Source organism: Rattus rattus, chromosome 7 (genome assembly GCF_011064425.1).
Source record: "Rattus rattus isolate New Zealand chromosome 7, Rrattus_CSIRO_v1, whole genome shotgun sequence".
NCBI lineage: Eukaryota > Metazoa > Chordata > Mammalia > Rodentia > Muridae > Rattus > Rattus rattus.
In genome coordinates, this window is record NC_046160.1 from 57,240,823 (window position 1) to 57,267,039 (window position 26,217).

Genomic DNA, 26,217 nt, shown 5'->3' on the forward strand with positions numbered 1-26,217 from the left:
TAGCTCCAATAAGGCTGAAAAGGGGGAACTGTCATGATTCAAGACCAGCCTGTGCTAAACAGCAAACACCCATCTTAAAATTTCAATTTTGGAATAGTCTTTACAAAGAAAACCACAAACACAAGAGAAACCTGAATCCTGCTTTAATTGAAAGTATATGGAATATTAAAATCCTACAGAAACATTACTGAGAATCTTCTGGAAAACAGAAATCAAAGAGTCCCTCTGAGAGGATGATGACAGTAATTCATAATTCACCAACCCCTCTCTGGATCTTATCCTAGACTACGTAGATCTCTTCATAATCCATTCCTGCTGCTTCTTAAGTACTAAGTCTGATTTCAGGAGGAAAAAAACAAAAAGCAAAACCATAGGAACTATCATGTTTGAAATCATTCTGGCCTTAAGAAATTAAAAAAAAACAAACCTATTAATATTTGAATACTTAAAACATAAATAACTTTAGCAAGAAGTCCAACTGACCCAAAAAGTCAGTTTACTAGAAATGAGAGATAGACTTATCCTGGATATAATTTCATTAAGGCTTCGAACCTTCCAGGAGAGACTATCACAATTATACCATTTTACAACCTAAGTTTAGAAAGGTTTATTACCAAATCAAGAATTTGGGGCCCATCGATAGCTTATTTCTAAAAGTTCACTACTCCATAATAGTATATGTTCACTCTATGACATTCCCTTCTCAGTGTCAAAACCATCAACCTGACTTCTTCAGGAGGATGGGTAAATCCAAGTTTACAGGCTTTGCCCAAGAAGAAAATGCTGAAAACTCTGAAAGGACACAAAGAAAGCTGATAGGAAGACAAACACTACTAGCTTCTAGTTCATTCTAAACTCCAAGACTTGCAGTCTTTTTCACGAATGTTCTCTGGCTACTGGCGAAGAGAACCTGGACAGTCCGGGGAGCAGGGAGCCGGCCAGCTGTCACGGAGGGAGAGGTAGAGGCCTGGTGACTGATGAGTAAGTGCTTGCCTAGCCAGTTCTCTCTCTTGACTGCACTCAGCCAATGTAGATGCGATGGAAATCATTGGCACCGAAAGCAGCGTTACACTTGGGACACTTGCGCTGGCGAGTGTCATAGCGCGTCTTCACACACTCAAAGCAGAAAACGTGAAAACACTTGGTAAGTACTGCGTCCTTTTTACGCATGTTACAGCAAGGGCAGGTCAGCCGCGCCTAGAAATAGAAAAAAAAATCAGAGTCTGAGGAACTATAAATAAAGGTCATGACCCACACAGCTGTGACAAATGAGCAAATAACCAAGACCACTGCAGTGCTCAGGAAGACTGCCATTTTCCCTGAAAATAACCCTTTCTCTGCTTGACTTCACACAAGGGTCAATGTCTCTCTCAGTTCTTCAGCAGACTTCTGCCTTGGGGTAAAGGTCAGTGTCTATTTCTCACGGCATTAGTGGACCACTTCCAGCCCCAACAAACACAGTTGGCGCTTCTTACCTTGTAGTCCTTTATCTCCTCCATCAGAATCTCGTCACATTTGGGCACGTTGTCTGGCTTCTTGGTTGTCTCCAGCTTTCTTCGGAGCCTAGAGATGTCTTCCTGCAGCAAGAGAGTAGACATAGCTACACACACTTCCCAGACCTGTCTTTTCTGACACAAAGAATTTCTCCAACTTGACCGTTTGTACTGTAAACCAAAGAACTTTCTGTCTTTCATGTCCAATTCTCTTTAGGGATGTAAGTACTTACAAATACCTGGTTACAGGACACTTTGGTTTTAGAAGGGACAGCCCTAATCTCATCCCCATTAGAGCTGCATCAATGAGAGCACTTTCAGGCCAATGAAGACACAGCCTGGAATCTCAGGGCAGGCTGCTTTACTTTGTGGTAACTGACGGTGAGGGTGGGCAGACCTGGATTAATTTACTGAGCTATGGGAAAGAACAGAAGCTATCATGAAGAACAGGTGGCATGAGAAAAATGAGAGTGAGATTTTAACCTTCTACTCGCTTTATTACGACTTACCAGGTTACCAGGCCACCCATTTTGCCTGAATTTGTTTCCCTATTAGGGAACATGGCCTGAAGCAGACAATGCCAGGCCCTTCCCTTCCCACAAGGCCATTAGATGCAGCAGCTCTTGGTGTACAACACTCACCACAGCCCTCGCAAAGCACTGAGAAGGTGAATATAGTCAAAGACAACAGTGCTTGCCTGTGCTCGTTTGAAATTGAACAAGTCCTTTTCCTTGGTGACACTGTTCTCCACAATTTCATCCTGAAAATCATGGAGCTTCTTCTGAGCCAGTTCCAGCTGTGCTTTGAGGTCATCTGCAAGCTGGGCTGCCTCCATTGCCTAAGTAGAACAGAACATTACCTTATTACCCCTTCTTCTAGAGACGGGAATGATGAACTTCAAACACCCAGGCAGGTTCTGGAGCCTGCCCAACCGTGTTGTTACAGAGGTCAGCTGACCTTGCGTTTATTCATCTCCAAGGCTTGGGTCCTAAGCCCCAGCTCCTTCTCCCCTGTGCCAATGTTACTCTGAAGCAGGTGCTCCTTCTCTTCCAGCTTTCTTACTACCTGTAACTGGGCATCTACCTGTGTAGGAGAAAATTCAGATTTTAATATAAGGACGTAGGAAAATAAAATCAGTTATGTTCCACTTACCTATACATCCTCAAAAATTACAACATATCAGAAACATATTGCTGACTTTTCCATAAACCTTTTAAAATATATCTAAGATTACAATTGCTGAAGTCTTAAATTTTTCACATAAAATAATCCATGAATATTCAGTTAGGGAACCTACCAAAAAGACATGTTTCCAAACTGCCAAGAATAGAAAGTTAATCTTAGATATTCATTTTCTGTAGCTATTTAATCCTCAAAACAAGGCCTCTCCAACCAGAACATAACTCTTGACTCAAACCAAACTTCACTCCATTTTTTTCAGAACAGCTAGAGATTCTAAAGTAGACTTTTTCTTAAAATTAATCCACAACATAGAATCAAACAATACCAAGAGGTTAAAAAGTAAAATCACAGACCTACTTCCGGCCTCTCACTCACAAACTCTCATTCCAATATCCAGAGGCAGTCAGGTCAAAGAAAAGCCATGTCTTTGGGGGAAGTGTATGGGCGTGAAATGTATTTACCCAGACTCTAACCAACTCTTAATCTGCAGCATTCTATCACACAAGGAAAAGCAGCCTGCCTCAATGATCAGCATGCCTTCATGCAGAAAGCTCCCACTTCCACAGATGGAGAACTCCATTCATCCAATTACCTGAGTCTTCAGTGTCAAAACCTGGTCAGCTAACTCTTCCTTTTCCTCTTTAAGCAACTTATGGATCTGATTAGACTTGATCCGCTCTGACATGAGCTTGAAGTTTGCATCATCCTTCTCCCGCAACTGCTGCATCAAACGGATGTTCTGCTCCTGCATGTCCTCAAAGGCCTGTCCTGTGACATCCATCTCAGACAGGAGAGCTTCTTCCTCCTAACATGAGGATCAATTAGCAAATCTGCCACTGCCAAAGGATGAGCAGAGGAAACTAGACCTTCCTTCTGATAGCCTGCATTAGTTTCATATGTCTATAATCAGAGAGTATAAAAAATTTTATTTTCTAATCAGTATATGCATCAGTTCCAATCAGCAGAGAAAGAAGAGGTCCCTCAATAAACAATGTCTGAAACAACAGCTACTACTCAAAGTAAAATCTGCCACTCAAATTCACAGAATAAAATGAGAAGGATGGCAGACAAGGATCTCACTAACGACAAAGGATAAAAGTTATAACAGACAGCCGTAGGACTAAAGCCAGCCTGCACCGACAGTGAGTTACCCTGCAGACTTCCACTCAGTGTTGACAAAGGAGGAGTGCCCACCTGCTTGGCCACGGCCAGCTTCTTCTGCAGATATTCGATCTGCTCCTCCACTGCCCGGATCTTCCTCAAGGCATCCTCATCAGCCATTTTCTTATTCTCCTTCTTCTCCTTATCTTCCAGATCCTTAAGTCTTTGCCTGAGATCCTCCAACTACAGGAGGAAAAGGAATATGTAAAAATCTAAGTCGCCAAACATTTCCAAAACTCAATCAACATTATATACAAACGGAAGGGCCACATAACCAAACATCAAAGCATGGTGGAACAGGAGAAATGACAAACTGAGAATGGCAGTTCAGCACACCACTTATCAGTCCTGCATTTCATGCACCTATAGGCAGGTTTTGCCTACTACATAGCCTTCTTTGGAAGAGTTCAAACTGTCTTCTCCTTAGGGCTCAAATTGTCAAGAATAAAAATATTCCTTTTAGGACATGCATGGTGCTGCACACCTTTAATCTTAGCACTTACGAGGCAGAGGTAGGTGGATCGGAGAGTTTGGAGCAGCCTGGCTTCTACAGTGAATTCTAGAACAGCCAGGGCTACATAGAGAAAGCCAAACAAAACAAAACAAACAAAAAGCCATTCATCTCAGGACTAATGGGATGGCTGAGTGGTCAAGAATCCTTGCTGCTCTTCTTGAAGACCTGGGTTCAATTTCTAGCACTCACATTAAGGTATTGCACAAGCATCTCTAACCCCAGTTCTAGGGGTCCTCTCCTGCGCTCCAAGGCACCAGGTACTTCTGGCCTCCATGGATACCAGGCACACATGGGATGCAGATATACGGACAAGGAAAACATCCTTACACACAAAATATTAAAAATTAATTTAAAAATATTCCTTTCAAATGCAACCAAAGAGACTCACTCTAGTAATAATAAATATAAAGTGGTAATAATTTCTCACGATCAACTAAGGGATCAAATTTTTAAAAACCTGCTCCAAGTTCTTGTAATTCTGAGATAAGTTGCTACCTTGCAAAGAATTTTAAAAGACTGTTTTCAGTCAGTGGCCCTCCTCTTTCCAAAACTTTTTAAACTTGAACATTATGTATGAAAAATACAAAGGACAACTTCACAAATGAAGATGTTCACCAGGATGACAGTTAACAGAATGATTACCTCTGCCTTTGACTTCTTCTCGGCCGCCATTAGCTGCACTTTGTCTCTCTGCTCCTTGGGGGCAGAGCGGTACATGTCCAGTAGCAGCTTCATCTCTTTCTGGCTCTCTTGTGCTTTCCTATGACCGGGAGGTAGAGGAAAAGAACCAAGAGACTGAGAAAACAGAGGGCATGGGAGCAAGCACATTTGGGATGGAACGCAATTTTCAACAGTCGTTTACTCTGTGTTATGAAGGAAAGCAGACACATTTTGCATAGATTATTAACAGACTTACAGAACACAGTTGGAAAGCACAGAAAAGAAAGCCAAATATACGAATCATTCCTGTCTATTTCCACAACATAAAGTAGCTGTGGCACTTAGGACACAGGCACATTCAAATGGTGCCACTCAGAAGCTGAGAGTTGGGATATACTTAGTCAAATCATTCAGATCATTTTTATTGGGGGAAACGCGTTTACCTTTAAAAAAAAAAAAATCAAACAGAAGGAAAAAATAAACTCCTAGTCCTAGAATTGACAACGGCAGTTGTAAACATCAGCTGAGCACGAGCACTTCATCTCTTACTAAATTATTAAGCTTAACTACATCTGAGCTCAAGCACTTTAGGCACAGCAAACCCTTAAATTCAAGCATCACACAGTATAAACCATAAAAAGTCAGAAGAGCTAGTCTCACCAGAGTCAGTAATGGTAAAATAGGAGCAAACAGGAAAATGTGTGATGTTGGGACAAACATCCTTCCATCTAATCTGTAGGAGGAACCTGCCTAAGGAACTGATAGGATACAACCAAACCTGTCAACTACAAATACATTACCAGATACATTAAGATTAGAGATGTAGGATAATTTAAAATACAAATAACATCGTAATTTACTTAAATGAAAAGCAGTAGTCAATTTCCAATAATTCCTGGGTGTGCTACTTCAATGTGCTACCTGTTCCCTTAATGTGGACTCATGAGAAGTAAGTGCCTACGCAGGGCTGCCCTGGTACCTACCCACTAGCACCACTGCAAAACAGCCAGGCAGGCCGTCGGCTACACATCACACTCAACGCTGAGAGCACATTAACTGTACGAACTGCACACACTTCGTTCCTAGGTCCAGGCTCTGGGTCACTATACACTCACGTACTTGAGCTCAGTCTTGAGCTGCTTGATGACCTCTGCCTCCTTCTTCCTTCCGTCATCATGCTTCCCTTTGTCTTTATCCTTAACAGGATCTCTCTCTTTTTCTGACTCTTTCAGCTTCTGTTTCTCTCGTTCTCTCTCCTTTTCCTTTTCCCGTTCTCGTTCTCGCTCTCTTTCTTTCTCCCTCCTTTCCCGTTCTCTCTCTTCCTCATCCCGCTTAGACTTCACTTCATCCTCCTGGGAGGCCTTCAATGCTGAGGAATGAGTGGCGAGGTCCTCAGAGTCTTGCTTCAGCTCCGTGGGTTCATCCTTGGGGTCCTCAGTACTAGACTGCGACTGCAGGAGGGCACTGCCACTGCGCAGACGCGTCTAGGAGACGAAGCCAGGGAAAACGCACATCACCTCAGTGGGGCACATTGCTTCCTCACTCAGACCACCCTCCCCTTCACTGCGGCGAACAATGCTTATTCCACTGCTCCCGGTCACCTTGTTCAGGTCAGACTGTGCCTCTCTGAGTTTCCGCTTATACCTCAGGACCTCCCCCTTCAGCTGGTGGTTATGGTTCTGGAGACTGCTAATGAGGTGCCGCATCTCCCGGTTTATGGGGCCTGAAAAACAGCAGCAGCAATACTGGGATCCTTAAGAAGGGCAAAGGCACAAGGAGAGAAAGCTCAGAGCACATCGGGAATTTCTAAATAGAAGGGAGGGTACTGAAAGAAATGTTCCCTCTCAGAGGACGAAAAATCAAATTGCTTGAGTGAGTTAAATCAAACACAAGGCTCTGGCTCAAAATCAGTAGCAGGATTCCATTCCAGGTACTACTGAGTCCTCTGAGTTTAAGTTAGCATTAACAAAGCTCGAGAACCAAATTTTATTTCAAAGGAGTTTACAACAGACAGAACACAGGGTAGGACAAGAATGACTCTACCTGCTTGTTCATTGGCCGCAAGGGTCTGCTCAAACTCTATCCTCAACATCTCATACTCCTTGCGGACCTGGGCCAAGGTATCCTCCAGCTGAATCACTTCAGTTCTTAGCTTCTTATGCAGACTAACCTCATCTCGCTGCAGATAAAGAACCAATAAAACATTCATATCGCTTGAGTCTACCTCTAAATTCAATCTGTAACAGTCTAAAAAGATAAAAACACTGCTGAGAAAAGAAAACTTAGTCTGAAATTTTCCACTACACTACCTCTACTTAAAGAACACCAGATGTGATATAGAAACATGACTTCATAACCCAGTAGAACAATGAAGAAATAAAGAAAATGGCCTCTAGCTCTGAGATTACAATTCAGTTGGAGAACCATAAACTGTCCAGGTGTAAACATAAACTAGCATCAAGTTCTTTAGCCAACATACATGAAAACTCCAGCTACTTTAAACACCACCGTAAGGAGTAAAGAAAATGGGGCCGGAGAGATGGCTCAGCAGTTCAGAGCACTGAATGCTCTTCTAAAAGTCCTGAATTCAAGTCCCAGCAACCACATGGTGGCTCACAACCATCTGTAAGAATCTGATGCCCTCTGCTGGTGTCTGAAGAGAGCAACAGTGTGCTCCCATACATTAAATAAACAAACAAACAAGTAAATAAATCTTTTTTAAAAAGGAGTACAGAAAACATAAAAGTGAACATAAATACCAAAATAAAAGTTATACCTTCAAATAATTTGCCTACTACATGTGCATTGAATGTCACAATGGCAGTATCTGCCTGATGTCCCCACACATATGAGTCATAGGCACAGCTTCACGAAGGCTGTCACTGCTGGAGCACATCAACAAACTTTCCATCTTTCCACCCACTTCCTTATCAGGAAGACACCACAGACAAATCAGATGCTCTGTCTCTCCATCAGCACATCTTCAGACAACTACCACTGAATCATGCAGCACCTTAATAGCAGCATTCTCCCATAAGATCCATGAGGGCAAGAATTCTGTTGTCTTACACTTATGCCCACTGGATATTAACTGTGGAATGGGATATTAACTATGCATGAAAGTAGAGGCACAAAATCCATTAGTCAGGCAATCCCATAGAGAAGACAGTGCAGGAGAGGGAATGGCTGGCTTTGTGGTAAGACTGCTGGCTCCCATACCCACCAGTGAAACAGAAAAGTTCAATATTACCTCAATGAGTTCAACCTGGCGCTGATGAGTTCCCCGGGTGCCATGAAGCAGGGTCCGAGCTTCATCCAAGTGAGCTTTCAACTGTAGACTCTCATTGTACAGGACAGAGAACTGTGACTGCATGCAGCGATATTCTGGGGTTTCCTTAACCACTTCCTCCACTGCGCTCCGCAACTCCACCTTAGGAAGGCCCGACAAAAGGCAAGCCGGAGTCAGAGCAAAGCATGTATGTCCCACAAGTCAGTCGTGGGAAAATAACTCACCAATGTGACACTCACTTGGAACCACTACTCAGAAAAATGATGAAACTGAGACTACCACTCCTGGGTAGAACTCAGTCCCTGAGTAAACCAGGCCACCCACTATTTTGACATGTGTTTAACATTGTTTCAACTCTAATCCAAAGAAGAGCTGAGTAAAACTGACCTGACCAGGACATTTGCTCTAAATCACAGATGAAGACCCCAGTAACTGTTATTCACTGTCACAGAGAAAATAATTACGACTGGTAGCAAAAATGGTCATGTTTTTCCAAAGCAACCATTTGATTTAATTTTCCAAGAATGTTTATGAAGTTTTTCCTTTTAGTGCAAATATCTTCATTATTCCTTAATCTAGAAATAAATTATAAATGATAGTCTATGAATCAAAGAAAGATGAGGAAGACTTCTAGAAGATTCTTCTTTGTTCCCCTAAGATTCTGCAAAGGACAATTCTAATAGGCAAAAATGAATACCAGTCCAGGATGCCTACAGACTTAGCACTGAGGCTGCAGGCCACACCCATCAGGCCTGAGCAGCTGTCCCCTCCCCAACTCCCCATTGCCCTCAGCTGACAAAATACCCTCCAGTTCCATTCTGCCTTACCTAAACTCTGGTAAGGCTCCAACACTGCCTCCCCCACACCCATTCTCCACAGCTATCCACCCACTCCCCAGTGCTATCCCTGCTCACTCTGCATCATCATTCCAGCTTGGCCTGGTGGGGAGGAGTAAAAGCTCAAATGCAGGAGCATCAGCCTCTCCAACACTTCAGTTTCCTTCTGGGCCACAGCAACCATTTCCCTTAGGCCCCAGACTTGGCTACTTCAGCTGAACTCCTCCAACTCCTCCCACTCCTCGGTCAACTTGTTCCAGCTGTTTCAGTACTGCTCCCTCCTCCTGAAGCCACGCTCTCCAGTGTTGACGACCAAGGGAGCTACAGTATAATTTAGTCTTATCTCCCACCTCCTCTGTCAAGGCCCTTGATACTTTCCCAACTCATTAACCCTTCCTGTCCTGACACTGTCTACTGCTTAAACTCAATCCTACAAGAACAATCTTCTTTTATGACAAATTTACTACATTTAGGTTTATTTTTATGCTAAAAGATCTCCAATTAAATCTTCAACTCAGACTTTAAAGGTCAAACTTAACAGGGATAAAGCTGCAAGTTCTAATCTTATAAAAAGCTGTAATAACTTTATTAAAAAGTATTGAAGAGAATTAAAACATACAATTATCAGTTACCTCATAATTTTTTTAACTTTTATAGCTATACTTACAATCACGATTAATTACAATAGGCTTTATTCAGTCTCCTGTATATGTTCTCAAGGTTAAAATCAGGTATACTTAATAAGTACTTGCTCCTCAAACTCCTCAAAGAACTGAATATGGCATTTAAAACGTTCAACAGAAACTTCTCCCAATAAACAGAGACTCCAGTGCTAACAAAACAACAACAACAACAACAACAACAACAACAACAACAACAACAACAAACTTTAAGGGCTCTCCTAAAAAAGATAGAACCCTGCACCTGGACTGTGGCGATGGTAACCACTAGGAAAAACTGCCACCAGGATACTGTATGAACTGTGGACACTTTTGGATTGACTACTGTATTCTGCCTTGTCAAAGTAAGGTCAATTTTCCCAAGTTCGTTCTCTACAGAAAAAATTCCTCAGACCTGAGCCTAACAACCAAAGGCCTGCTACTTATGCCACAACTAAGAATTAAACGCTCTTCTTTCTGACATCTGAAGTGAATGTTCAGGCTTTTGTCCTTTCCTCAGCCTCCATGTACACACTCACCCTCCAGAATTCCCAAACTCCTCCTATTCTCCACCCACTTCTTTAGACCTTCTCCTTCCTCTCTGCCTCAAACATTTCCTTAAACTTAGAATGTTCGCCTTTCCGACCCAGAACTTCGACACTCCTGTCAAAGAGTTCTCGAAATCCTCCTCCTACTCTTCCTCTCACACACGAGAGGGGCCTTTGGCTACTTCTGCCTACGTTTTTATATAGATGGAGCCCCTTCCTGTCAAGACAACTACATCAGGCTGACCCCTCCGTTATCGACATTCATCCTCACCCTCTGGTTCCTATTCACTCAAGATCACCAGCTCCCCACAAATCCCATTCCTCTTCTCACACTCAAACTATTCCTCTGCCCAAATGACTGCCAGATATCCATCACCAACTGACTGACTAAACTCATTAACTATGCAGACATCCTCAGATATCAACACTCTGAACAAATCCCACACTGCCAATTATAAAACATAACTAAACCAAAGACATCTCTCCAATACACACAGACACAGACAAATTCATTCATTCATTCACTCTCTCTCTCTCCCTCTCCCTCTCCTCCACCCTCCCTCTGTCCATTGCGTTAAGGTCAAGGTCATCATCCAACAAACTCTCCTGACTTCACTGATTATCTCCTGCGATGCCTCCCACGTTGTTCTCACCTCTCTTCAGTGTCTTCCATTAGTCACATGCCCTCTCACCATACACCCCAGCTAGTCACCAAAGCCTATTCCCTTATTTGGCCACATCTTCCTCCTAAGGCTGACTGCCATGGTCCAGCTATCAAAATATTGAAGTCCAGAAATCAAAAGCCCCCTTTGGCTCACCTAACTAACATGCCCAGTTAAAATTAAAACCTCATCTTAACACGGGGCGTCCCTGTTTACCTTTGTAAATTGTCATTTTTCTACGTCCCAAGATCTCCTCTCTATCCAGAGGCAGTTCTTTGTTCTCTGGAACAAATACCACTATTCCCTCTTCCTTGTTCTCTTCCCCCTCTCCCTCGCCCTCTATCTCCTGTCTTTGTCTCTTACTCTTTGCCCTTTGTCCCTCTGAGGCAAATAAATCTCCTTTGTGTTGAGAACTCGGTCTCCAGCCAGTATGTTTCCTTTCGAGTCTATTCTCTGCTTCTATGAGATCCACTTTCTTAGCATCTGTATGTTTCAAGCACTATTTGTCTATCTCTCCCTGCCTTATTTCACTTAGTATAATATCCCTCGGGTATATCAATGCTGCCGCAAATGACTAACTTTCCTTTTTCAAGGCTGAATAATATCCACTCTATCTACACAGTGTTATTATACACTGATCTTTGGTTAAATTTACTATTTTTATTGCTATATAAAATGAGACCGCTTCCATTGAGTCTGTTGGTGATTTTGCATTCTTCAACCTTACCAAACTCGTTTCTAGTTCTCTCAGGGACCCCTACATGTAGGATCATGGCACCTGCAAACAGAGACAACTTTACTCCTTCCTCTCCAATCATTCTAACCTGGAGCCCTTTTCTTACCCATGCCCATTTCTTCTGACTGAGCTTCTGTATGATACTGACAAGAAAGGCAAGAGTAAACATCCTAAATCTTGCAACTCTTTACCGGGCATGTTAGCAATAGGCAGGTCACAAATGGCCTTTGCTGTGTTAAGGTACAATTTTCTATACCTAACTTGTTGACCTTTATCATGGAAGAGGCTAAATTTGGCCAAATTTTTCTTGTTCTTCATAAAGTATGCAGGTTCACAGGCTGATGAACAAATCATTTGTCCTTCAGAGCTGTGTCTCCTACCTTCAACTTTTCATTCTGTGTAGTGACCTCTTCAAAGTCTTGACGAAGTTTCTCTAGCTCACAATGTCGGTTCTGAGCCAACTCTTTGTTCTCCTCAAGCTCAGCATTCATTTCCTCAAACTAGAAAGGATCAGGAAAGCATCAGATGAGAATGAAGATCATCCCACTTCATGCTTCCCACATTCTGTTCTACTCTTGCAAATGCCACTGTGTCACCTGGGAACCAATGCAGACCCGAGGCACAAGGCCTGTCCCCAGTCAAACACCATGTCCCAGGTGGGGCAGACGTACCTTCCGGGCATTGATGGTGATTGTGCCTCCATAGAGACTGCTCCCTGCTCCGTACACTTTATAGCCTTTTGAGTTCACCTACAGAGAAGACAATGACTCTTTAGTGAGAGGCCGGAAGACTTCAGTTGTATGACCAGAGTCATTCAAAGGATGTTTCTTCCTCAAATAGCAGCATCTGGCTGATCCTTTCTGAGAAAGAAGCTTTTATTTGTAGTGGATGTTAGTAACTACAAGCATACAACCAGTTAAACAGCTGAAGTACTAGGAACAAGTGACAACCAAGTGTTCAGCCAAAAATGGGAGAACATGAACATGCACGCACGCATGCGAGAAGACTGTTAAGGGCTACAAGGTGGGAGCATTAACAACAGTGTCTCCTGGATATGGCACAGTGGTTGTGCTTATGAACTCATAGCAGCTATGGCTGCCTTCCCAAGATCAAATTAATCAACAGACTAGCATGGAAAGGGGAAGAGTTTACCTTCCCCCTCACTGAAGAGCATTGGCAGTTGACAGCTGCTAAGAGGAGGAAAGTCACTTTTATCTGTGGTGTGGTCTTTGGTATGTTGCCCACTCTAAGCATATAGAAACCCAAATGGTAGTCAGTGAATTATTTAAAAAAAAAAAAAAGACATTAAGTTGAGGGGAACACATGGAGACATATGGAGAAGAGTTCTGGAAGAACTGCAGAGGATCAATAGGATTAAGATACATGGTATACATTTATGTAAGTCTCAAAGACAGAAAGAATATGCTAGTGGGCGTGGCAGAGAGGCTGGAGAATGATAGCTGAGCAGGTAAAAACACTTGCTGCTCTTGCAGGAGCCCCGCTGGAAGCTCCCTGCACGCATGCTTAGCTACCCGACCCTATGTAACTGCAGCTCCAGGGGAGCTAATGCCCTCTTCTGGCCACATTCTGCACACACAATGGCATATATTCCCTCCCTCATACACACATACACATTAATTAAAACTGCATTTGTAAGTCATTTTAAAAGCCTATATAAATAGCACTGACCCGCTCTAGGACTTCAGCCAAATGCCGGTTGAGCCGCTGTTCTCTTTTTCGAATTTTGTCAATATCCCACTGCAGGTCATCAATCATGGACTCCAAGACGGACACTCGTGACTCTGCTGTCTCTACTTTACCCTGCAGCTTACAGAACTACATCCCAAAGACAAGCATTCAGAAATATAACAAAAGAATAGAGTCAAGAGTTCCAACTTCCATAAAATTAGTCCTTACTCATATACAATTAGAGAAAAAAAATTCAACACCCAAATTTAAAAATAAAAGTTCTTAGAGTGCTATAATAATGAAAACAAGCAATTGCTAAGAACTTTCACAAGGACAATACCAGTTAAGATTTAATAATCTTTCTACCTTTGAAAAGTACCGTTTCCCTAGATAGACCACGATCCTTCAGATAATGAAGATTTTCTTTTAGAAAGAAAACATCCTTTATCAAATACTTTAGAAAGTAATAATTTAAAACAGAAATATCTCTTACCACCAACTTTCTCTAACTACATATCCAGAAATGATAATCTTTATAGAACAAGAAAAACTTCTGTATTTAGGCTGACTCTTGAGCAGTTTACAATCAGGTTGTGTGCATGTGTGCATGTGTGTGCATAAACACACCATAGCTTGTATATGGAAATGAACAGAGAACTTCAGGCATCAGTCCTTGCCTTCCATCTTGTTTGAGCCAGAATTTTATGTCAGGCCCTCAAACTTCCAAGTATGTCCAGTCCTTGCCTCTTATCTCGTCGTAGGGAGTGGAGTTCTGGGATTACAAATCAATACTACTGCACTGAGCTTTAGGTAGATTATGGGGATCTCAACTGCGTGGCCAGTGCTGTATCCACTGAGCCAGCTCAGCAGCCCTGTCCAGTTAAGGAGCTATCAACCAGCTACTGCTGCACAGCATCCTGATTATGGAACTGCCCCATGTTCCCACTACTCTGTACAAACCTCTCAGCTTATTGTTTTCCCTCTGACAATCTTCCCATTAAGAGATGGATCTGTTCCTCCTCTTGCTCCTGGACAACTTTAGTGCCAAAAACATATAATAGTGTGTAAGTCTGAGGCTATGCTAAAAAGATGAGGCAGGGTGTGCTTTGTTTCTTAGAACACTCAGTGTGGTCCAGAGAAAAGAAAAGAAGAATTAGAAGAAGAATTAGAAGAGTTAGAAGAAGGAAAGGAAAGAGCAATGTGAGCCATGGGTTCTACACACGAGCCCAGAGAGCAAAAGGAGAGAGGCCCTTGCTTACTATTGCTGAGAGTTGGGAAAGGCCAGCAGGAGACATTTCTATCTTGATAACACCTAGTTAGTGCCCTACAATATGACACTCCCACCATTTGTAAACGCTCCCTAACTCTAACTGCTCTGAAAGTCCATGAGCATCCAAGCAAACCTAACAGCAGAGCTCAGGAAGCAGTGCAGGGAAAACATGGCTCTGAGATTAAACAAATCCATCAGCAAACCATATTTTCTAATCACCTGCTCTCGACTGCACACTAATTCTTCACTGGTTTCCTCAGCAGTAAAATGGAAGGAGTTGTGCCCTTAGTAGTAATATTCATGTAGTGCTTATCACTGGGTACCGAGTGACTACGTGATGATGTGTAAGTGACCAATCAACATGAAGTCTGGTAGCCAAACCAAAGTAGGTCAAGCTTCAGCAGATAAGAGAATAATCTGAAGCATTTGAGGGATCATCCAAAGCTTCGTCACTTTCTCATAAGCACTTTAGTAGACAGATACCTAATTCTGACATGGGATAGTCATGGCACTCTCTGTGGTCTAGTCTGGAGTGAAAACTCACATTCCTCAAGTTCCTATGGCTTCATCAATGCAGGAGCCTCCTCCCTGCACTCTGCTGAACTCTCACTTAGCTATTCACTCGGTACCACTGTTCACAACCTATTACATTTAGAGCAGGGATCATTTAGGATTTAAATTGTGTTGTGGCATTTCTTCACATGATGAGGATCCTGACCTATCTATTAAACAGAGGCACAAAGAGAATTATTAAGTTGTTTTCTTCCTTTAACCTTTCCATGGACGCTGATCTCTTAGAGTTGACTGTGACTGCCCCACACTCTCTTCAATATAAGTATGTCTTTTAAAACAAAGTGACCTCTCAAAGTTCTCACAATTCTGACGTGGTGTCGTCAGCCAGAGCTACTAAGTATGAATGGCTGTTAGTCCTTTCAGGTCAAATACCTCCTGAGACATGGTGTGATGCTTCTCCTGAAGGAGATCTGTCAGCTCCTGGAGCCTCACATTCTCTTGCGCAAGGAAGGAGTTCAGCTCCTGTACAGCTTCCTCCATTATCAGGTTATCTGAGGAAGAAGAGCTGCACTTTAGTTTAGTATCAATAGTCTTCAGTTTCACAATCATCGATTGCATCAAAGCATCAACCTGCCAGCTCACCCCACTGTCCTCAGAATGTCAGAAAGTAACCTAGGGTGTTATCTCACAGGACACAGAAGTACTCTGGTTAGGTGACAGTAGTTGGTTACACAGATGAGTCAACCTGCAACCATCACCTATTCTCATCTCTGTTAAGACAAATGCCTTGAGCAAATAAATGAAGGCCATATGATTTTATTCACACACAACTATCACTACCAAACATAGACACTTTAGAATTTATAACAGACAAGATTTCTAAGCAGTGTCAAAACTAAAGCAATACAATTTTACTTTAAGGTAATCACAAATTGCTATTCTTAACTAATAGAAACATGAAGCATCTCTCTACTGTAGTGGAGAGACAGGAAGCATAATTTCTATCTTCAAATAATCACATATAAAAATCCTGAAGCACAAAGAACACAGAACTCGCTTATGATAAATACAACTCTGAAGCTCAAAATCAAAAATGTACATAATATTTACAAATGTATAAGATACATCTTTAGAATTCATTATGTTGAATACAGGTATCTAAAATAGTCCTAACAATTACAGCTCAATCTAGGTGATATAAATGGAACCAATTAGTCTCCAGACACACATTATCCGTTAGAGTTTCCAGGAAAAAGTGGTCCCACATACTGGTTATTACTGCTCTCAGAAACCACATACAACACACATCAGTCCAGTCATGGGTTCCCAGTTTCCATGTAGGATTGCCCCCCCTGAATCACTTGTCAGACTTTTAAGATAGGCAATCCCATAGCCATGGCAAAATAAATACATAAATAAACGGTGACTATGAGTCAACCTGAGTTAAAATCTAGTACCTAAATTTTTGTTCTTTTAATATTCTAAGTTCTAAAGGTAGGCCCTAAAATTCAATTAAAACCTAGTGAATATTCAGTACATTAATAAGTAAGCCATAAATCTAAATAAGAACCAAACCCGTGGGTGAAAATAAACTTCCAAAAAGTCAATACTCAATATTATAATTCATAATATATGTATTTTACCTTTTTATCAACACAGATTTCCTCTGGGTCACAAGCAGCTTAGCTATTTAGATTTTATAATAAATTTTTTTAACTTAAACTTGATCTTAAAACACCTTCTAAGAAATAATTTTTGTCTCTGTGTGTGCATGGGTCTGTCCTGTGTGTACAGGCATGTGAATCTGGAGATCAGAGGATAACCCACAAGAATTGGTTGTCTCCTGCCACCTTGTGGGATCCACACATTGAACTCTTGTTATCAGGCTTGTGTGCAAGAGCAATGCTGAACAATCTTGTAGACACAGAATTCCAAACAGTTCTAAGTACTGTTTTATGTATTCAGTTTAATTCCTTTACAAATACAGCAAATGACGTACTTGATATTCACTTAAAACATCAAATGTAGCATGAAAATAACCTCTGCACACTGCATATTCCCCACATTAGTGTGGTTTAACAATACCCTCTGAATAGTCGATTAGAACCATGGGAGACAGAAGCCTCACACAGCTTGTCTTATACTAATAGGGAGGAGTAGTCACACCCATTCCCTCTCCACCCTAATGGTGTCCTAATTAAAAATAAAATATAAATAAGTAAGCATATTATATGTAGCAGAGAATAGCCTTGTTGGGGCATCAGGGGAAGGGGAAGCCCTTGGTCCTGCCAAGGTTGGACCTCCAGTGCAGGGGAATATGGGGAAGGGGGTAATAAGGGGGATGTATGGGGGGAATACCAGTATGAGGGGAGAGGAGAGAATCAGGGCTTATGGACAGGAAACTGGGAAGGGGAATAACCTTTGAAATATAAGAAATATATCTAATAGAAAATTAAAATAAATAAATAAACAAGCATATTAATTACCACACTAAATAGAAGCAATTTTTAAAAATTTCCTTAAAAATTCTAGAATAATACAGTTCTTATTTGCTTACCTAGTAAATAAAGTACATTGTATTTAATTTATTTAAGAGATTAAAACATTAAATATCTTGATGATAATCAGGGAGGCTAAAATACTACAACAGAGGTTTAGGGAGATGGCTAGTGGGTAAGAGAGTGTACTGTCCTGGCAGAGAACCCCGGTTTAGTTCCCAAAAATCCATATCAGGTAGCCAACAACTCCAGATCCGGGGGGACCTGATGCCTTCCTCTGACCTCATCGGTTACCTGCACTCACATGTATAATTATACACTCACATACATATACACAATAAATCTTTTCCTAAAATATACTATAACCAGACCAGCGCTATTGCTGAAAACTTGAAATAAAGGTATTTCATCTGCATTTGAGAAAGAGATCTGCAGTCATTTTGTATACTTTCTATATAGTATGAACACAATCTCAGTACAACCAAGCTGCATCCTGAGCCTCACGGAGCTGAGTTCTTGCCTTCCCACTGCTCCCAGTCTCCTGGTTCTCTCCTCACCTCCACTGTTCAGTTTCCGGGACAAGAGATCCACTTTTTCTTGCAGTTTATCATAGACGGTCACAATCTGAGACACAGCGCGGCGGGAGGACTCCACGCGCTCCTGAAGCTGGGACTCCATCTCCTCGCTGGAACTGCTAGCCAAAGTAGCAAGGAAAGAGAAAGCTGGCTCTTGCCCTTCCCCTGAGAACATGGGGAGAAAAAAAGCCCCCCAGATTATACATCTGGAAATAGCAAATGTTCCTTCAAATGGAGAGCCTCAAAGCAAACTTCAACTTCAAAAACCTAGTAGCTAACGCAGTCACAGAATACCTCACAGACACAGGGAGAGAAAAAGGAGCCCCCAAGCTTCTTTTAAAGCTAGGAATAGCAAAATCCACCGTCCTCCTCACCTGGAGAGGCTCACAGCAAAGCTCAATATCAAATACCAGATAACCAACTCCACGACACAACTCCTGCAAATACTTGCCTCTCTCACGGTCATCTTTGCGCTCCTGATTGCTGTCAGAGTCGGGCTCAGGCTCTGGCACGACCAAGGCTTTCCTTTCTGTGAGTAGGTCTCCCAAACCCTGGTCCAGATCATAACGTTTAAGGATGATGCGGATGTTTTCATCGAACTACAGAAGAGAACATGGAGTAAACAAACAAGGACACCAGCTGAGAAACTAAGCGCACTAAGGATGGTAAGGCCGATATGAAGGGGTGAAAAGACGAGGAACTACCTGGCTCCAGTACCGGTTCACGATCAAGAGTGAGGCATCGTCGGTGGCCTGGCGTCGCTCCAGCTTCTCAATGTGCTCCCGAAGCTCATCTTCAATGGCCTGCCGCTGATCTAGCATTTCTGCTAGCTTACGATTTTTCGATTGCAGTGTTCGAATGTCTAATTCCTCCTACCTCATGAAACCAGAATCATTAGTCTCCACAAAAAATTAAACAAATGAGCTTTTAAATTCAATAAGTTCACATTAGTTCATTAGTTATTTTCTATAAATAAATCTTAACTGAGGCTGAGGACACAGCTCAGGTGCTAAGGGCTTGTCACACAATCATGAGCACCCAAGAGAACCTGCTTCTAAGAAAGCCAGGTATGGTGGCAAATGCTGTCACCTCAACACAGGGAAGATACAGACAGGTGGATGCCTGAGGACAGCTGGCTGGCCAGGGCAGCCTAGCCTAATATTGGTGAGGTCCAGGCCAAGTTAAGAGACCCTGTCTCAAAAAACAAGGTGGATGGCAACTGAGAAACACTGTTTGGCCTCCGTATGTACACCCACATACACAAAGAAATCTTAAAACAAATAATTAGGTAAGAAGTGGGAACAGAAGAAATGAAGGAGCAGGCGTATGATCACGACCAGAATCAGCAAGTATAGTAGACTCTCCAGCTCGCCATCTCACTGCTCTAATAGGAATCTTCCCAAAGTAACTCGACACTGAAGCTCCACATACTGCTAGTCCACTGTCTCCTTCCTAAGCACTACTCCATTCACTCAAGATCCTGGCACTTGGGTTATCTCTATTCTAATATCTGTCCCATTACCAGGTGATTTAAACATAGGTTTAGATGAACCATCTCACACACACACACACACACACACACACACACAGAGAGAGAGAGAGAGAGAGAGAGAGAGAGAGAGAGAGAGAGAGAGCATCCAGTCTGTCAGTATTTTGGACTCTAATGCCAAATGCCTATCCCCATCACTAGGCTTCAGGGATAAATTTTATTCCAGAGTACATACTATGGAATCATCCAGAACCCTGCTCCAATCCAGCTTCCCATTTCCTGAATAAAACATGTCTCTCTGGGTATCTCATGTCCCCATAACAGAACTTTCATACTGCAATCCAGGGAGTGTCTGCATTCCAGCCAGATCATACGGACCAAGACAGTCTTTGGATAAGATCCCTTGCCAGATCAGCCATGCTGATGGATTAAATCACCTCTCTACAGCCTGGACTACAAAGAAAGATCCTGTCTCTAAAACAAAGCAAGGCAAACAGAATACTCTCATCCATCACTAATTCCCCAGGCCTTCCTATATTTAGACTCTAGTTTCTGCCCCTGGAGAAGCTGGCGGGGGGAGCGGGGGAGCGGGGAAACAGTCAGAGGAAAATATCACAAAGAAATAGCAGGTGGAAAGGCCGAAATTTATTTGTTCTGTTGTTGATTTTCTTTTTCTTAAACAAAAGTTAAAGTTTATTAAAGGAAAGCAGAATAAACTCAGATGGTGAGCAGGCTGCTTTGCAAAATGTCAACTACAAGTCTTGTTTTATGCAGAAATTGGTGAAATTGAGTTTTAAAGCAAGAACTGCTTAAAGAGACTCCTTCAAATGTGTTTTCATGTTCCTCCCAGGTGTAGTCGATAGGAGTAGTTTATTTCAGTTGTTATTCATCTGCCACTATGGAAAAACATGTATTTGCCATGGGTAGCTTGTCTTGTGACTGCATACATTACTTGTGTGATTCTTCTTAATCCTCAGAATATAAAATGCCTGCTACTCTGAATAAAGTCGTTACTGCGTGAGACTTTAGTCTGCCTCGTTTTTCAGCCTTGCTCTCCTAGACTCACACCAACTGGAGCATCAACAAACATTAAGCCACTCACCCAGGCTCTTCTCTTGACTGAAAGTTGCCTTCCCATTCTGGCAGTAACTGAAACTGTATGAGAAAATCCCTGCAGTTTCCTACACTCACTGAGGCCCCAGCCTAAAGGCAGATGCTATCTGTTTTCCATTGCTATTCTCTTGCTCAAAACTCCTTAGCAGACTGGAACATTAGATCGTATCATCTGCCACTGCTGCTGGACTTACCTACAAATTGCTCAGGTCATGTCCCATCTCCAGATCTAGCATCTAGCTTACCATCACTTGCTACAGCTCTACTTCCCGATACAACCTCTCTTCATATCTTCTATCTCTCTTCAAACGCCCAAACTTTCCTCTCACATTTCACCGAAAACCCAGAAGCAATCAGAAAAGAATGCACATGCCTACTTCTTCAAACTACTGCTAATTATCAACCTCTACCTGACCCTGCACCCTCCGCCTTTCTTCTGCTGACACAGATAACTGTACCTGCTCCTGGCTAAGGCCAACTGCTTTATTGTGCAGCCTTTGTGCACTGCATTACAACTGCCCTCTCCTACTCCAGCGCATCACAGCAGTACCTGTCTCTTCTTTTTGCTTTATCATCAATGTCTTCTCTCAATGCGCTTCAACTAACAGAGAAACAGGCTTGATATCTCCAATCTTAAAATGAAATCAAAAGCTTTCCCTTGATTTCACAAAGCTAGCTGTGCCCCCTACCCCCTCACTTGAGCTCCCGCTCTATCTTCCTTGTTCTTACAGCAATCATCCAAAGCACTGTCTCTCCAGTCTCTGTAATTGCCCTAATGTTCTTAAGTTCACTGCAATCAGCCCTGCCACTACCTCAGCATAGCTATTCAGTCTTCAGTGAAGTACCTATTGCTAAATGCAATGTCTCCCTTCACTCCAACAAATACATTCTTCATTTGGCTTCTCCAGGCTTGATTCCACAGTTAAAGTTACTGTACCCAATGCTGTATCCAATTTCTAAACTTTAATATTCAAACCAAAACAAACTGGTTCGTTCTCCACAGCTCCTACACACTCCTCTCATACTCTTTCCGAGCACAGTAAGAAAAACCTTACTCCCCAATCCTTATTCACTTCACAGTATCTCTCGCTCAGGTGACTCGAATGTCCTGTCTGTAGCAAGTATTTCTAATGTTGTTCCGTCAGACAGCCAGGTTTGGCAGCTGGAGTGGACAGCCAGCGTTCACAACTCAAGAATCCCTTGGATTCTCATTTTTCATGTTTCCAAACCTCAGCTGGCTCATTGGAAAACCTGAAGAGGGCATCAGATCCCATTACAGACGGTTATGATCCACCATGTGGTGCTGAGAACTGAACTCAGGACCTCTGGAGGAGCAGTCAGTGCTCTGAACCACTGAGCCATCTACCCAGCCCCAAGAGATTTCTTTTGACTCATGATTTTGGAATGCTTGATCCATGGCTGCTTGGCTCTGTGGTAGATGTGTTAGAGGAGGTTCTTTACCTTCATGGCTGACAGCAAACAGACAGGCACCATGCAGGCCTCAGAATCAGACCTGGTCACCCAGGCTCCCAGCACAGCTAACATCTCCTCCCTGCTACAGTCACTCACACCAAGAGCTCTATGGTGGAGGATCTGGACACCTTCACAGACCTTCAGACTACCCATCATTAGTGACTTGGGCATCTTTTCAGTCAAGCTTACAGTTAAGACAACAGTCCCAGTGACTGGGTCATTTTGTATCCAACTATTTAACCAGCTGTGCACTGATACACGTGTGATCATATATCAACTATTTTCCTTGTACTTGGAGCCTTGCAGGAAAGTGTGAGATTCCAGTTTGCCCATGCCCATGCATGTGAACATGAAAACACACACACACACACACACACACACACACACACACACACACACACACACATACATTCAGGGCCAGGGATTAAACCTAAGGCCTTACCACATACCAGGCAAGTACTGTACCGCTGAGATCTACCCTCAGCCTTTGTCTAATACTTATATATTACTCTTCTTTATTAGTGTCTTCAGCACAGGGAGGAAGCAGATCCTTACCCTTGGAAACATGAGGCTGTCAGTGGATGTGGGGAGTAGGAAAACGAGAGGAACAATTCTGCTTGTGATTATCTTTTTCCTCCCACAGGAGCCTCTGGGGGCTCCCTGTTCCGCTCTGGCTAAAGTGCAAGCTGGAATATTCACTTTGCTTTCCTTTCATCCATCCATCTATTTTCCTGTTGGTTCCACACTGCACACTAAAGGGTAAGGGCTGTAAAGCATAGCCACCAGCAAGTAACACAGTCATTCCCTATGGCATAAACGCCATTGCATTGGCATAAATGCACTTAGGGTGCACACTGCTAAGACAAAACCACCTTCTGGCACCAAGCTGGACAGGTCATCTCCCTAAATGACACTTCGTTAACAATTTACTACGTAGGATCTTGTCATGACTGAAAAAAAAAAATCAACTTCTCCGAACCCCGGCCTCAATATACACAAGAAACACAACTGGAAAACATGTGCACTTTATAGTCCCTTGACCAAATTCCAAAGACAGAATCCTGTCCACATCAAGACCGCTAAGCTTCTCATGTGTAAAAGATACTACTGTTAAAAAAAAAAAACTATTTGTGTGTCACATTACACAGCCCAATAACAACTAATAGTTCACTCTTGTGAGTACACACTGTGTTAAAAAGACAACGTTTTAACTCTTTACAGGGATCTCCTTTTTGTCGCCATCATAACCCAATGTCCCACACAGGATCTACAGATTCATTTCACAAGAAGCACAGGCACAAGGTAGTTAATACAGGATGGCTGAGAGTACCCCCTAGGCACTCGGATCTCACTCTCATTTAGCACTGGCACTCTCAAAGGCTTTGCTACAGTGCCTGTCAGAACATGGCACCAAATTTTCAGTAAGGGAAAAGTGCCAATTAACTATAACAAAGACTACTGTAGTCAGACTCTCAAAAAACCCCAGAGGCACATCCTGCAAATACAGATCAAACTTGAGTACACCTCACATTAAGAACTGGCCACCACATCAATTCACCCATTTCCCTCTTCTTTTCCAATGCTTCTCTCCTAATTCAAAAAGCTTCCATCGACTTTGACTTTCAGGAAACAACGGACAGAAGCCAAGCACACTTTCACGATATCGTTTTCTCGTACCGTTGAAGAGACACCTCCTAGTTTAATTGTTTCCACTGTGGTCCCTGAATCTTCAACAGCTGTCTTCTTCTCTGGGGGCACAGATGTGCCTGGCTCTCCAGCTGCTCTTTTATTTCCAATCCCTGACATCTTGGTATAAGATGACAGCTATTTTTCTAAATGAAAAAAACAGAAACAAAAATTTAAAAAAAAAGAACTGAATCAAGATAAGCAGGTAAGCCACAATATAGAGTACTTGTATATAAAAACTAGTAATTTTTTTTCTGGACAACTCTGTAACCCAAATCTACTAATTCCACGGCAAAAACCACCAATCCTAAATCCAGGGACAGACACGGAAGGGAAAAACAAATCTGTGAGGAATGGGATTGACAGGATTAAAGGTTTCTACATCAGATGCTAATAACAAATAAAATACGAATCAAAGAGTAGAGACGCTATGAATAAATTTCAGGACTCTCACTTCCTGAGACACCAAAACAAAAAATCAAAAGGAGAATGGTTTATTTATGACAGAGATTAAGATTAAAGTATTCCAAGACTCAGGGCTGAAAGAGACGTGGGAAATGTTAGCTAAGTCATGAATCCTAAACAAGTCGGTTATCTCCAAACCTTAGTTTCCTATACCAGGAACAACATGCTTGCTAGACTTACTGCAAAGAACGGATGACATTAACTATAGAAACAATTTAGCATAATGTCAGATAAACACTGAGCACCCAGAAACGCAAGCCTTCTCTTTGCAAAGCTTTTTCAAGGCTCACTGAGCAGTTCTAGAGATGTCAGACCTAGGTGAGCACGCCAGCGCTTCCCTGGGGAGCCGGGTTGCCTTAAGAGACGAATTTGTTAACAATTCCCGTTTCTTTATTTGTTCAGTCGGGGTGCACTTTCAATATTTCCTACCTGACTGGTTCCGATGCTTAAAGGAGGAGGAATGGATGCTAGACCGCGAGAAACGCGACCATCACGAGTCTACACCCCGCCGGCTTCCAATTCAAACTCCAGGACAAGGAACCTATGGCAAGCAGAAATCGGAGTTGGATCTCGCCTGGAAAGAGAGGAAACAAGAGATGAGGAGGGAGCGCAACTTGAATGGAAAGCGCTGGCCGCCACCTCCGGCGTGGCAAGCCACAGGCCGGGAAGATGGGACCTCGCCACTCAGGGCCCGGGAGCACCGGACAACAGAGCAAACCTGGGCTCTAGCAACTCCCGCCGCGGGCGCGCAGCTTCCAGGGGTTATTTACGAAGGGCGGTGCGGGAATCAATCCCTCATTTCGGACCTGCTCCAAGAGGGATTGAGCTTCACGGAGGCGGAGGCAGGGAGAGGAAGTAGGGAAAAAGAAAAGGAAGTTGCTTCAACTTCGTGCCATACACTGCAAGAAGAGGGCGGAAGTGACATAAGAGAAGGTCGCCGGGCGGAAGTGATGTATTAGGAGGGCGCAGAGTTCTGAGAGTGCCGCCTCCTCTGTGTTGCTTGAGGGGGGCGGAGACTGATTCAGACTTCAGAGCTAACGTGACCAACCTCTTCAACGCGAAGCATTGAATGCGATTTTTTGTTTGTTTGTTTTCGTTTAAAAAAAGTATTGGGCTGTGCCTTAAAAGCCCGCTATTATTACTAATGGAAAGCGTTTTGTTTATATTCCGTGGGCGGGGCGGGAGGGGGCCTGTCTGTCCGCTCTCATCCGAACTGCTAATTGGTTGATGGCCCTGTCCATCTTCGAATGGCAAAAGGGATGAAAAAGTTCTGCATAAAACTCTAGGGGTTTGACTGACTTCCAGTTCTGTTTAGTTTCCTCAAGCGTGATTCCAGCAGGGCAATGGTAGCACTCTGCGTTTAATCACTGCACTCAAGAGGAAGAGGCAGGCAGATACCTATGAGTCCAAGGCCAGCCTTGTCTACAAAGCGAGTTCCAGGACAGCCAGGGCTACGCAGAGAAATAAGTAACTAAGCAGATAAATACAACATACTACACAGAGACGCCCTTATCTGGGAAGCCCAAAATAAATGAGACTCAGTTTAGCACTACCTACAAATTACACTCAGCCGGAGAACTTTAGTCTTTTGTAGGGTTAAAAAAGACACCTTCATCCCATCCCATCTTCCCACTATGGATTCTCATCACAGGTTCGAAAACTACTGCTTTAGTGTTTGGGGAGGATAAGCTACTGACCAAAAGCAC

At 42.8% G+C, this 26,217-nt stretch overlaps 1 protein-coding gene across 1 annotated transcript; it reads right to left on the bottom strand.

Annotated features, from left to right (window-relative positions):
- Positions 1-126: 126 nt before the first annotated feature.
- Rnf20 (ring finger protein 20) lies at positions 127-25,403 on the bottom strand. The gene is made up of 21 exons (XM_032907681.1): positions 25,230-25,403; positions 24,941-25,085; positions 24,038-24,192; positions 18,990-19,157; positions 18,737-18,884; positions 18,268-18,450; positions 15,645-15,763; positions 13,430-13,576; positions 12,412-12,489; positions 12,121-12,240; positions 8,261-8,440; positions 7,054-7,189; positions 6,612-6,733; positions 6,130-6,494; positions 4,993-5,110; positions 3,870-4,019; positions 3,268-3,480; positions 2,451-2,576; positions 2,191-2,331; positions 1,476-1,577; positions 127-1,197 (listed from the first exon to the last, which is right to left on the bottom strand). The coding sequence occupies exons 3-21, from the start codon at positions 24,164-24,166 to the stop codon at positions 1,021-1,023; spliced, it is 2,922 nt and encodes a 973-aa protein (XP_032763572.1). The 5' UTR covers positions 24,167-24,192; positions 24,941-25,085; positions 25,230-25,403; the 3' UTR covers positions 127-1,020.
- Between the last annotated feature and the right edge of the window lie 814 nt (positions 25,404-26,217).

What these genes read in the sequence shown, in the direction of transcription:
- Rnf20 (XM_032907681.1), bottom strand. Translation starts at nt 24,166, where the DNA reads ATGTCAGGGATTGGAAATAAAAGAGCAGCTGGAGAGCCAGGCACATCT. An exon ending in TAGGAGGTGTCTCTTCAACG is followed by an intron (nt 19,158 to 24,037) that starts GTACGAGAAAAC and finishes TTCATGAGGTAG; the next exon opens with GAGGAATTAGACATTCGAAC. An exon ending in TCACCATCAATGCCCGGAAG is followed by an intron (nt 12,241 to 12,411) that starts GTACGTCTGCCC and finishes GATCCTTTCTAG; the next exon opens with TTTGAGGAAATGAATGCTGA.